This window comes from Natrix helvetica, assembly GCF_964273705.1.
Source record: "Natrix helvetica genome assembly, chromosome: 3".
NCBI classification, from domain to species: Eukaryota; Metazoa; Chordata; class Lepidosauria; order Squamata; family Natricidae; genus Natrix; species Natrix helvetica.
In genome coordinates, this window is record NC_138549.1 from 167630792 (window position 1) to 167645173 (window position 14382).

Genomic DNA, 14382 nt, shown 5'->3' on the forward strand with positions numbered 1-14382 from the left:
AAAGAGTGCAGAGAAGAGCAACAAAGATGATTAGGGGACTGGAGACTAAAACATATGAAGAATGGTTGCAGGAACTGGGTATGTCTAGTTTAATGAAAAAAAAAGGACTAGGGGAGACATGATAGCAGTTTCAATATCTCAGGGGTTGCCACAAAGAAGAGGGAGTCAAACTATTCTCCAAGGCACCTGAGTGTAGAAGCAATGGGTAGAAACTAATCAAGGAGAGTAGCAACTTAGAACTGAGGAGAAATTTCCTGACAGTTAGAACAATTAATCAGTGGAACAGATTGCCTCCAGAAGTTGTGAATGCCCCAACACTGGAAGTCTTTAAGAAGATCTTGGATAGCCATTTGTCTAAAATGGTATAAGGTTTCCTGCCTAGGCAGCGGGTTGGACTAGAAGACCTCCAAGGTCCCTTCCAACTCTGCTATTGTATATATAAATATGGATGGATAATAGATAGGTAGATGGGTAGATGGATAGATGGATGGATGGATAAATAAATAGATAATAGATAGAAAGATTATATAGATAGATAAATAAATAAAGATAGATGGATGGATGATAGATAGATAGATAGATAATAGATAGATAGATAATGGATAGATGGATAGATGGATAGATGGATAGATGGATAGATGGATAGATGGATGGATGGATGGATAGATAGGTAGGTAGGTAGGTAGGTAGGTAGGTAGGTAGGTAGATAGATAGATAGATAGATAGATAGATAGATAGATAGATAGATGATAGATAGATAGATAGATAGATAGATGATAGATAATAGATAGATAAATAGATGGATGGATGATGGATGGATAGATAATAGATGATAGATAGATAGATAGATAGATAGATAGATAGATAGATAGGTAGATGGATGGATCGATGGATGGATAGATAGATTACAGATAATTAAATAAAGATAGATAGATGGATGATGGATGATAGATAGATAGATAGATAGATAGATAGATAGATAGATAGATAGATGGATGGATGATCAGTAGGTAGGTAGGTAGATAGATATAGATAATAGATAGATAAATAGATGGATGGATGATGGATGGATAGATAATAGATAGATAGATAATAGATAGATAGATAGATAGATAGATAGGTAGGTAGGTAGGTAGGTAGGTAGGTAGGTAGGTAGGTAGATAGATAGGTAGATGGATGGATCGATGGATGGATAGATAGATTACAGATAATTAAATAAAGATAGATAGATGGATGATGGATGATAGATAGATAGATGGATGGATGATCAGTAGGTAGGTAGGTAGATAGATATGAATTTTAAAGTTTATTTTATATTTTAATCGATTCTGTCTTATCCTAAATAATTTAGGTCCAAGAACCCATGCCCAGCAGATGGCATTTGTTTTACTCACCGACATTTCTCATTGGTTACTTCATTCAGTTTGGTTTGCAGGCCTGGAAGAGTTCAGAAACAATCTGTGATCTTTTGAGGGAAGCCGCAGTCACAAAAGATCTAACTACAAAAATCAGCAGCCGTTCTGCTTTCCACCCACTTTTTCACCTGAGTCTTACATTTTAAACATCTCTGCCTCAAATCTGTTCGTTCATTCAATCAATCATTAGACGCGCGCGCACAAACACACACAAACACACACCCGTTTTCTGACCTTGGACTTCTTTCTCATGTGTTTCCTTGAGTCTGTTCAAGATTTCCGCAAAATTTTCAGTGGCCATGTTCCTTCTATTGTCACATGGATGGGTCAAAGGTGGGTTTCAGATCACTTTTCTCCCTCTGCCAGCATTCAGCTTCCGACCTAAGAGGGGGAAAAAAATTAGAGATGAAAAAAGAAAAAAGAAACCCTTTCTGGTGAGGGAAGACCCACCCACCCTCCTAGAAGAATGAAATATTTTGAAAAATATTAAAAAAGCAGAATATTATATTTCCCTAAAGGAAGAGTGAACATGCTCTTGGAGACAGAAAGAGATAGCCCCCACCTTTCTTAATAGCCCCCCCCCCGAAGATATTTTTTGCCCATTAAGAAAGACTGGGCCAGCTATAAGACAAAAGACCTTTAGTTCCAGGATGATAGTTCCTGACAGTTAGAACAATGAATCAGTGGAACAGAAATTGCCTCCAGAAGTTGTGAATGCCCCAACACTGGAAGTCTTTAAGAAGATGTTGGATAGCCATTTGTCTGAAACGGTATAGGGTTTCCGGCCTAGGCAGGGGGTTGGACTAGAAGACCTCCAAGGTCCCTTCCAACTCTGCTATTATATTGTATTGTATTGTATTGTATTGATAGGATTAAGACATGACCCTCCAGGACATAACAGGATTAACCCAATACCATCTAACAACAAAGCTCACTGCATTGCACAATCTTCTAAGGACATTGCATCAGCCAAGCTTCAACGAAACCTGGGAGCTCAGACAACCTCAGCTATGGCCCCTGCATAGCCCCATGGGAATATGACAGCAGCCAATAGAATACATGTTCTTGCACAGGAACAGGAAGCTCAAGGGCAAAGCCCAAGAGAAGGTATAAAAGCCATGCACTCTCAACTTCATGTGGCCAGCTGCACCAGAACTACCCATAATGTACTCTGTTTCCCTGCAAGTAAGACCTCCCTCCCTAATAACCCCAATCAGGCTTTTGAGCACATGCGTTAAAATAAGCCTAGGCTAAAACATATGAGGAACAGTTGCAGAAACTGGGTATGTCTAGTTTAATAGAAAGAAGGACTAGGGGAGACATGATAGCAGTCTTCCAATATCTCAGGGGCTGCCACAAAGAAGAGAAGGTCAAGCTATTTTCCAAAGCCCTTGAGGGTAGAACAAGAAGTAATGGGTGGAAACTAATCAAGGAGAGAAGCAACTTAGAACAGAGGAGAAATTTCCTGATAGTTAGAACAATTAATCAGTGGAACAGCTTGCCTCCAGAAGTTGTGAATGCCCCAACACTGGAATTCTTTAAGAAGACGTTGGATAGCCATTTGTCTAAAATGGTATAGGGTTTCCTGCCTAGGCAGGGGTTTGGACTAGAAGACCTCCAAGGTCCCTTCCAACTCTGCTATTGTATTGTATTGTATTGTATTGTATTGTATTGTATTGTATTGTATTGTATTGTATTGTATTGTATTGTATTATATTATATTATATTATATTATATTATATTATATTATTATATTAACATAACATAACATAACATAACATAACATAACATAACATAACATAACATAACATAACAATTAATATAATTATTATATTATATTATATTAACATGACATAACAATTAATATGATATGATATGATATGATATAATATAATATAATATAATACAATACAATACAATACAATACAATACAATATAATATAATATAATGTTTCTCTATGAGCATGATTTTGCTTGGTTTATAGAATATTTTATGTCCAGCTTTATGTTTTAAAGGAAATAAGTTAATTAAATTTTATTAATAGGAAATAAAAAATAACACACCTGATCCCCAGAGGTAAATTTTTAATATACCTATAAAGCGTATTGCTTAGTTTCCCCTGGAGAATTGCTGTTATTCACCATAGGTGAGTCCTTTATAGCATTTTTCGAAGCCCCAAATCAATTGTAGGAAGCTGAAGGAAGACAATAGATTATATTCTAAATTACCTAACGTCACGGGTAATTACTGCATTTGCACAGATGTCCTTTAGCTATCAGCCTTAATTTATCGTGACCACTGCATAGTGTCTCATTTCCCTAAGGAGTTTCCAGAAGTTTTATTATACTACTTTGAAGCTTAGCCAACTCCGCTCAGGACCCGTGACAGAATCTGACGGGAAAAGCTTTCAGGAGAGTAAATCTTTCCAGGAAGCTCAAATTGCATTAATACCTGTGGTTTGCGTGCAGGCTTAGTAACTCCACTTGTAAAGGAAGTTAAAAAGAAAGCTGTGGGTTTATTAAATTGGGAAAGTTCCCTTGGCTGCTAATTTGCCCAGGCAGATTTCCCTGACTTTAGAAAGAGATGACGTGCAGTTTTATGAAGAGACATACAGACATACAGAGAAAAGCAAGAAAGATGATTAGGGCACTGGAAGCTAAAACATATAAAGAATAGTTGCAGGAATTGGGTATGTCTAGTTTTGTAGGAAGGTAAAACCCACCCCTCTCCTAGAAAAATGGAATATCCTGGGAAATATATATTTCCGTGGATCAGAAATGGAGAAACATGTTTTTAGATAGGAAATAGACTCACTCTTAATAGCCTCCACCTTTGTCAATGGGCCATTAAAAGGCCCGAGTCTGTCTATTCTACATAACAAAGATCTCCTCCTTCAGCTTCAGGGTGATGGGATTAAGGCATGATAGTATTAGCCCTTTCCCCATCTTACCACAGGGCACCTGGGAAGAAGCAATGCTCAACCAAACCTGGACTCAAAACACAGCATAGAGAGTTGCCTCTGCATGGCCCCATGGGAGTCTGACAACCAATCAGAATACAAGCTCAAGATCAAAGGCCAGAGAGGGCATAAAACCAGGGACTTCCAGCATCTGGGTCTTTTTTTCTTCTTCACCCAACATCTGGAAGCATGTGATACCCCCCCCCCCCTTTTCTGTTCAGGAGCTCAAGCCATTTGATCCTGTCCATCATTAAACCACCTTTCCAAGCAGCCTCCATTTTTCCAGTGTCTTTCTCCCCACTTGGAACTGAACCCAGAAGGACGTTTCTTCCAACGGTTTAATGAAAAGAAGGCCTAAGGGTGACAAGATAGAAGTATTCCAGTATTTGAGGGGCTGCCACAAAGAAGAGGGAGTCAACCCATTTTCCAAAGCACCTGAAGGAGACGTGGGTTCCCTGTTTGGCACGGATTGGCTGAACCAGTAGTGGCGGCAGCGGGAGGCTCCACTCAGAAGTGTTGTGCACGCACAAGAGCGATCACACGAGCACGAGCAAAACGGTAGCACCAGATTTTGAAACACACCTCTGACCTGAAGACAGGACAAGAAGCAACAGATGTAATTAAATAAGATGGAAAATATTCAAGGAGAAACTCAGCCTAGAACGAAGGAGAAATTTGAATGAATGAGTGAGCGAGCTGGAAGGGACCTTGGAGATCTTCTAGTCCAGCCCTCTGCTCAAGCAGGAGAGTCTATACCATCTCAGACAAGTGACTGTCCAATCCCTTCTTAAAAACTTTCAGTGATGGAGCAGTGATGTCTAGAGGTAAGCCATGCCACTGGTTAATTGTTCTCACTGTTTGGAAGTTTCTCCTTAATTCCAGGCTGTTTCTCTCCTTGATTAGTTTCCATCCATAGTTTCTTGTCCTGCCTTCAGGTGTTTTGGGAGAATAATTTGACCCCCTCTTCTTTGTGGCAGCCCCTCAGATATTGGGACATTGCTATCATGTCATCCCAATTCTTCTTTTCTTTTATGACTTCTCTTGCTACAGTTCTTAAGTGAATCCCTGCAGTTGTTAAGTTAGTTACAGTTTATTAAGTGAATCTGGCTTCCCCATTGACTTTAGCCTAGAATTAAGGAGAAACTTCCTAACAGTGAGGACAATATGTGGAACAACTTGCCTCCAGAAGTTGTGAGTGCTCCATCAGTGGAGGTTTTTAAAGAAGAGACTGGACAGTCACTTGTCTGGACTAGAAGACCTCCAAGGTCCCTTCCAGCTCTATTCTATTCTAAAATGGGACAAATCTCACTCAGCAACTGTCTCGCTTAGCAACAGAAATTGTAGGGTTAATTGTGGTTGTACTTTGAGGCCTACCTGTCATGGGTGGAAGATTATTAAACAAAACTAACTTAGGCAAGAAAAACGAAATGCACAGGTACAGTATAGGTGCTACCCTGCTCAATACTAGTAACTGTGAAAGGGATCTTGGAGTCCTAGTGGACAATCATTTAAATAGGAGCCAGACGTGTGCAGCAGCTGCCAAAAAAGCCAACACAGTTCTGGGCTGCATCAGCAGAGGGATAAAATCAAGATCACGTGAAGTGTTAATACCACTTTATAAAGCCTTGGTAAGGCCACATTTGGAATACTGCATTCAGTTTTGGTTCCCACGATGTAGAAAAGATGTGGAGACTCTAGAAAGAGTGCAGAGAAGAGCAACAAAGAGGATTAGGGGACTGGAGACTAAAACATATGAAGAACGGTTGCAGGAAATGGGTATGTCTAGTTTAATAGAAAGAAGGACCAGGGGAGACATGATAGCAGTCTTCCAATATCTCAGGGGCTGCCACAAAGAAGAGGGAGTCAAACTATTCTCCAAGGCACCTGAGGGTAGAACAAGAAGCAATGGGTGGAAACTAATCAAGGAGAGAACAACCTGGAATTAAGGAGAAATTTCCTGACAGTTAGAACAATTAATCAGTGGAACAGCTTGCCTCCAGAAGTTGTGAATGCCCCAACACTGGAAGTCTTTAAGAAGATGTTGGATAGCTATTTGTCTGAAACGGTATAGGGTTTCCTGCCTAGGCAGGGGGTTGGACTAGAAGGCCTCCAAGGTCCCTTCCAACTCTGCTATTGTATTGTGTTGTATATTATAATGTCTACTGCCATGGGCATGGGGTTGGACTGGATGTCCTCCAAGATCCCTTTCAACCCTATTATTCTATGTTCTAAGGCAGCGTTTCTCAACCTTGGTCCCTTCAGGGTAGGAGGATTTCAACTCCCAGCTTTCAGGCCTTGTGTTCATTGGCCAACGATGACCAGGCAGAGCTCTCCGAGAAGATGACAAACAGTAATACGAAACATTTGTGTATTGTTATAGAGCTATGATGGTGAATCTATGGTACATGTGCCATAGGTGGCACGCAGAGCCCTCTCTGCAGGCACATCAGCCGTCACCCCAGCTCAGCTCCATCGCGCATGCGCACCCACCGCCCACCAGCCAGCTGGTTTTCGGGTCTCTGCTGCGCATGCATGGACAGTGGGGTGCATGCAGGAGACAAGAGTGCACATATGTGGGAGCACGGTGGGAATGCGGGGATCATATGTATATGCATGGGGGTCATGCATGCATGCCTGGGGCAGAGTGCATGAAGGGAGTCATGCACGCATGCGTGAGGGGTAGGGAAGCATGGGGGTTGCACATGCATGCTCAGGGGTGGAGGGACTATGGGGGGGTTGCATGCACATGCATTTGGGGGTGGGGCACATGCGGGGAGGGTCATGCATGCATGCATGCATTGGGTGCACAAGGAGGTCGCCTGCACATTGTATTATGGGTGCGCACATGTGTGCTCTCTCTCACACACTCTCTCTCTCGCTTTCAGCACAGGTTAGCCATCACTGTTATAGAGCATGGGAGGCCAACCGTAGCAACTTTAAGACTTGTGAACTTCAACTCCCAGAATTCCCCAGCCACCTATGTTGGCTGGGGAATTCTGGGAGTTGAAGTCCACCTACCTTAAAGGAGCCAAAGTTGAGAAACACCCTCCTAAGGAATGAAGTGAAAACCATTTCCCAGGAGAAAATGAGATTTTTCCAGCTTCATTCCCAGAGGTAGGAGACCGGTGGAACAAGGGCGGTGAAACTGGCTGGATTTTTCTCCAACCGGGAAAGAAAGGAACAGAACAACATCTGCCCCAAACAATCCAGTTCTCCAACAATGCAAGTAGAGATTCTACCAACTCCACTGTTTCTGGTTCTGCAGGACTCAGTCCTGGGATGGTGTATCCCAGCTCACAAGATAATAATAATACAGTGGTTGAGTCAATCTGGGCCTCCCCATTGACTTCGCTTGCCAGGAGGTCGCAAAAGGTGATCTCATGACCCTGGGACACCATCACCGTCATAAATATGAACCAGTTGATATTTGCGATCCAAATTTTGATCACGTGACCATGGGGATGCTGCAACATAAGTCCCTTTTTTCAGTGCCGGTGCAACTTCGAGTTGTCACTTAACAAATGGTTGTAAGTCAAGGAACTATCTGCATGCTGAATGCCGACTGCCACTCTCCCGTCTCTGGTCCGCTCAAGCAGATACATATTTCACCAAGGCAGGATATATTAGAGCCCTGATGGTGCAGTGGTTGGAATGCAGCATTGCAGGCTAACTCTGCCGACTGCCAGCAGTTCGATCCTGATGGGCTCAAGGTTGACTCAGCCTTCCATCCTTCCGAGGTCGGTAAGATGAGCCGTAATGAAGGCTAGAATGTTTATTAGACGTGACTTAGTGGAAGGGGTCTCCTCCAAAGGAATAGTTGGGAAAAACAGTTGCACTCTTATTTATAAATTTCAGAAAGGAAGGGAAAATGATGGAAGATAGGAAAGAAAATGAGGCATGAGCCGTGGTGGCACAGTGGTTAGAATGCCGTATCGCAGGCTAACTGTGCCAACTGCCAGGAGTTCGTGACTGGTTGACTCAGCCTTCCATCCTCCCAACGTCAGTAAAATGAGGACTCTCTAAGTAAAATGCTGATTCTGTATACTGCTTAGAGAGGGCTGTAAAAGCACTATGATGTGGTATATAAATCTAAACTTCTATTCTATTCCTATTCCTATTCCTATTCCTATTCCTATTCCTATTCTATTCTATTCTTCATTCCTCTATTTCTATTCTATTCTACTCTCCATTATTCTACTCTACTCTACTCTACTCTACTCTACTCTACTCTACTCTACTCTATTCTACTCTCCACTCCTCTATTCTACTCTACTCTACTCTACTCTACTCTACTCTACACTCCTCTATTCTATTCTATTCTATTCTATTCTATTCTATTCTTCATTCCTCCATTTTCTTCTATCCCTCCCCTCCCGGCACAGAGGTTAGAATGCCCTATTGCAAGCTAACTCTGCCCACTGCCTGGAGTTTGATTCTGACTGGCTCAAGGTTCGCCCATCCTTCCATCCTTCTGAGGTCTGTAACATGAGGACTCACATTGTTGGGGGCAATAGGCTGACTTTGTGAACTGCTTGGAGAGGTCTGTAAAGCCCTGTGAAGCGGCGTATAAGTCTAAGCTATTGCTAAAGGCATCTTTTAGCATCAACTCACCAAGCAAGTAAAGCAGAGACTAACAGATTCTGGCTCCCCACCCTTCTGTTGCTATTGCTCTGCACTGCCTCTAGCACTAGAACGATGTTGGCCTTCGTGCTATCCGAGAACGTCTGCTGGAGCAAAGTTGCATGGCCAGTCTTAAATTCAAAGTAAACACATTTCAACAAAACCCAATACCTCTTCCTCTCTCAAGCATTCATCCTGTGTTAACACAGCGCTGGTGGAATAACCGGTTGCGCCTGAGTCTGAAATTAAGGTCCAATAAACACCAAGAGATTGGCACGGAGAGAGGTTGCCTTAGAATTCCTTGACTTACGACAATTCATTTAGTGACAGTTAAAATGGCATGGATGACTGTTTTTTCACACTTACGACTGTTGCAGCGTCCCCATGGTCACGTGGTCAAAATCTGAACACTTGGCAACAGACTCATATCTATGACGGTTGTGGTATTATTATTATTACTTAAAATAATAACAAAGCAATCCAAAAGTATTATGAAATAGTCAGGCTTCCAGATTGAAGTTAAATGTTTAGGGGGGGAAACCCCACTGTTATACCAATCATTGATTGGAGCCCTTGAAGCAATATCTAAAAAAGATATTTATCTATGGAGATTCTCAATCATCCAGGTCAGTGTTTCTCAAACTTGGCGACTTTAAGTCCTGTGGACTTCAACTCCCAGAATTCCCCAGCCAGCTATGCTGGCTGGGGGATTCTGGGAGTTGAAGTCCACAGGACTTAAAGTCGCCAAGTTTGAGAAACACTGATCCAGGTCATGGTTGTCCCAAAAGTGCTTTTTCCAAAAGCAACTGGACTTTCTTGGTTTTTGCCCTGAAAGTATTTCGCTCCTAAGAAGCTTCTCCAGATCAGAAGTGAAGAAGCTTCTTGGATGACAAGTGAAATGTCTCCGGGGGAAAACAGAGTGTGCTTTTGAAAAAGTACCTTTGGGATCCCTTGATATTTGAAAAATTTAAATGTATTAGACCTGGATCCCCTAATTTTACAGGAAAAAAAAATCCTGCTTTGAATTGCCTATATCCTCATATGCAATTTACATAGTTCCTAAATCCTTGGTTAGGACTCGAATTATTACATTTTCAACAGTCTTTGAATTTCATTATAAAGGTAAAGGTAAACAAATGCCTCCCTTAGCAACAGAAATTTTGGACTCAATTCCAGTCGTAAATCAAGGACTATGAACAATTAATCAGTGGAACAGCTTGCCTCCAGAAGTTGTGAATGCCCCAACACTGGAAGTCTTTAAGAAGATGTTGGATAGCCATTTGTCTGGAACGGTATAGGGTTTCCTGCCTAGGCAGGGGGTTGGACTAGAAGGCCTCCAAGGTCCCTTCCAACTCTGCTATTGTATTGTATTGTATTAATTTAAGATTAAGATTAATAATGATTATTTAAGATTAAAGGTAAAGCTACAGGTTCCCCTCACACATATGTGCTAGTCGTTCCCGACTCTAGGGGGCAGTGCTCATCTCCGTTTCAAAGCCAAAGAGCCAGTGCTGTCCGAAGACATCTCCGTGGTCATGTGGCCGGCATGACTAAACGCCGAAGGTGCATGGAACGCTATTACCTTCCCACCAAAGGTGGTTCCTATTTTTCTACTTGCATTTTACATGCTTTCGAACTGCTAGGTTGGCAGAAGCTGGGAAAAGAAGCGGGAACTCACTCATTACGCGACACTAGGGATTCGAACCATTGAACTATCGATCTTTCTGACTGACAAGCGCAGCATCTTAGCCACTGAGCCACCGCATCCCTTTGGAATTTAATTATAGATGACCTATATAATACTACTTGGATCGTTCCATATATTACGCCAATACATTACGACAGCCCAGCTTCTTGGGAAAAACTATGAACCCTATGAAGGCCAACATTAGCCAAAGGACTGGCAGCTGTGACTTTACATTGTGCACAGATTATCATCATAGTAATAGAGAAAGTCATAGGGAATGAAGAAACTAAAGTGCTCTGGGACTTTAGAATTCAAACAGACAGGCACCTGTCACGTAACACCCTGGGCTTAACAACTGTTGATAAGAAAGACAATAAACTCTGAATAGTGGACGTGGCAGTACCTGGAGACAGCAGAATACTGCTGAAGGGAAAGAACTGGAGAAGATAACAAAATATAAACGTCTGCATTTGAAATAGAAATATTTATATATAGAGAGAAATAGAAAGACAGGGGCAAAAGAAAGCAAAGATAGTAACAGCAATACTAATAGGCGTCTTCGGTGCAATTCCAAAACAATTGGAGCACCACTTAAACACCATTGGCATTGATAAAAAAAAATGATTAGGGGACTGGAGGCTAAAAGATATAAAAACAGTTGTTGGAACTGGGTATGTCTAGTTTAATGAAAAGAAGGTCTAGGGGAGACATGATAGCAGTCTTCCACTATCTCAGGGGTTGACACAAAGAAGAGGGAGTCAAACTATTCTCCAGGGCACCTGACATTGCATCAGCCAAGCTTCAACCAAACCTGGGAGCTCAGACAACCTCAGCTATGGCCCCTGCATAGCCCCATGGGAATATGACAGCAGCCAATAGAATACATGTTCTTGCATAGGAACAGGAAGCTCAAGGGCAAAGCCCAAGAGAAGGTATAAAAGCCATGCACTCTCAACTTCATGTGGTCAGCTGCACCAGAACTACCCATAATGTACTCTGCTTCCTTGAAAATAAGACCTCCCTGCATAATAACCCCAATCAGGCTTTTGAGCACATGCACTAAAATAAGCCTAGGCTAAAACATATGAGGAACAGTTGCAGGAACTGAGTATGTTTAGTTTAATGAAAAGAAGGACCAGGGGTGACATGATAGCAGTGTTCCAATATCTCAGGGGTTGCCACAAAGAAGAGGGAGTCAAACTATTCTCCAAAGCACCTGAGGACAGGACAAGAAGCAATGTGTGGAAACTAATCAGGAAGAGAAGCAACTTAGAACCAAGGAGAAATTTCCAGACAGTTAGAACAATGAATCAATGGAAGAGCTTGCCTCCAAAAGTTGTGAATGCCCCAACACTGGAAGTCTTTAAGAAGATGTTGGATAGCCATTTGTCTGAAATGGTGTAGGGTTTCCTGCCTAGGCAGGGGGTTGGACTAGAAGACCTCCAAGGTCCCTTCCAACTCTGCTATTGTATTGTATTGTATTGTATTGTATTGTATTGTATTATAAGCCCTCCCCAAAAATATTTAAACATATGCACAGCCGGTCCCCACCATTTCCTCTGATTGCTTGCCATGCAAACAACACAAGGTGAATGCTCCAACACAACGTTAAAGAAGAGATTGGACCACCATTTGTCTGGTATGGTCTAGGGCACTGATGGCTAATCTTTTTGTTGTCATGTGCTGAAAGCACCCATAATGCAATATGTGCTTGACCCCCCCCCCCATGTGCCCTGGCCCCTGCGCATGCATGTGTAACCCCCGTATGTGCCCTACCCTTGTGCATGCACAGCAGAGACCTGAAAACCAACTGGCCGATGGGAGGTGCGCATTCATGCATGGTGGGGCTGAGCTGGGGCAACGACTTGTGTGCCCGCAGAGAGGGCTCTGTAGGCCACCTGTGGCACATGTGCCATAGGTTTGCCATCCCGGGTATAGGGGGTTGGACTAGGAGACCTCCAAGGTCCCTTCCAATTCTGTTATTCTATTCTATTCTAAAGCCCGATCTGTCAATTGCAAAAAGCAGCTTTGCTGGGAACAACTTATATCTTGGTATGAACCTTTCAACACCGTCAAACCTCCCCACCTGCCTATCCATAATAGCACTTTATTGAATAAGCTCCCTACCTGACTTCCAGCAACTATGGGCAGTTTACAATGAAGTGAGATAAGAAAGATTTGACTTCCAGTGGTATCCCCCCCCCCCTCCAAATTCTTTCCTCCTTGTCAACCTGTGCATAGCATAAGCTTCTCTGGAACTGGGTTGGCTTTTGATGAGGTCATGGAAACACTTCCTTAGTGATGGTGTCAACAATGTGGACGTGGCTTGCCACTGATCCCTTCTGGAATGTGGTTCTTCATTTCTCAGTCTAGCCAGTAGTCCTGGAATTTTGTGGTAGTCTCCAATCCATGTACTGATCATAAGGAACTCTGCTTTTTGAGATTGACCCAGGTTGACTAGGCGTCCCAGCTGGGACAATTTGCATTATAAAAAGGTAAGGTAAAGGTTCCCCTCGAACATATGTTCCTGAGTCTAGGGGGCAGTGCTCATCTCCGTTTCAAAGCCGAAGAGCCAGCGCTATCCGAAGACATCTCCGTGGTCATGTGGCCGGCATGACTAAACGCCGAAGGCGCATGGAACGCCGTTACCTTCCCACCAAAGGTGGTCCCTATTTTTCTACTTGCATTTTTAATATGCTTTTGAACCGCTAGGTTGGCAGAACCTGGGATAAGTCATGGGAGCTCACTCCGTTATGCGGCATTAGGGATTCGAACTGCCGAACTGCTGATCTTTCTGATCGACAAGCCTAGCGTCTTAGTCCCTGAGCCGCCACAATTTGCATTATACCAATGTACAAAGTTAGCACCTACTCCTCTCCTAGAAGAATGAAATGTTTTGAGAAATATTTTAAAAAGGCAGAATGTTATATTTCCCATAAAAGAGCAATGGAAATCTCAAGGGAGACAGAAACTCAGCCCCAGCTCACTGCCCCCAGCAGATATTCGGTGCCCATTAAGAAAGACTGGGCCATTCTATTTACAAGACAAAAGACCTTCAGCTCCAAGGTGATGGGATTAAGACGTGACCCTGCAGGATGTAATAGGATTATCTAGCAGCAGGGTTCACTGCATTGCAAAATCTCCTAAGGACATTGCATCAGCCCAAGCTTCAACCAAACTTGTCTCAGAGAAACTGCTAGGATTTGCACATGGCCCCATGGGAGTCTGACAACAGCCAATAGAATGCATGTTCTTGCACAGGAACAGGAGGCTCAAGTGCAAAGCCCAAGAGAAGGTATAAATACCCCTGACTCTCTACTCCATGTGTTCAGCTGTACCAGACAACCGTTTGCTTGGTGGTTCTGTTCACCATTAAACCATCTTTCCAATCAGCCTCCATGTTTCCAGTGTCTTTCTCCCAGCTTGGAACTGAACCAGATGGATATTTTTCCCAACACCAATAAAGGAGAATATTTGTAGCTCAGAGCTACAAATATAAATCCAATAAAACAAACAAAACAAGCAAACAAAACAGAGCTAACCGGTGGGGTCCTCGGTGCTCTCTGGGCTTAATGGTTTTCTCGGAGATGTTTCTTTACCATACTAGGTAACATCATCAGTGTATAATTTGATAATGAAACATCTGCAAGAAAACCACCAAGCTCAGAGAGCATCAAGGACCCCTGATTTGCATTTTGGA

The 14382-nt window shown here is 42.7% G+C and overlaps 2 protein-coding genes across 2 annotated transcripts in view; both read right to left on the reverse strand.

The window, feature by feature from the left end:
* Nucleotides 1–14382, reverse strand: part of RPS21 (ribosomal protein S21) — a gene marked incomplete at its 3' end in the record, with an annotated part of 293510 nt that overhangs the window by 151911 nt on the left and 127217 nt on the right. The gene's annotated exons all lie outside the window — the stretch shown is intronic.
* Nucleotides 1–14382, reverse strand: part of RBBP8NL (RBBP8 N-terminal like) — a 65908-nt gene that overhangs the window by 47586 nt on the left and 3940 nt on the right. The window contains exons 2-3 of the mRNA XM_081949839.1: nt 1650–1796; nt 1395–1437 (exon numbers count right to left, since the gene is read on the reverse strand). Of these exons, the coding sequence (XP_081805965.1) occupies nt 1395–1437; nt 1650–1716 (110 nt within the window). The 5' untranslated portion in view covers nt 1717–1796. The remainder of the gene's footprint in view (nt 1–1394; nt 1438–1649; nt 1797–14382) is intronic.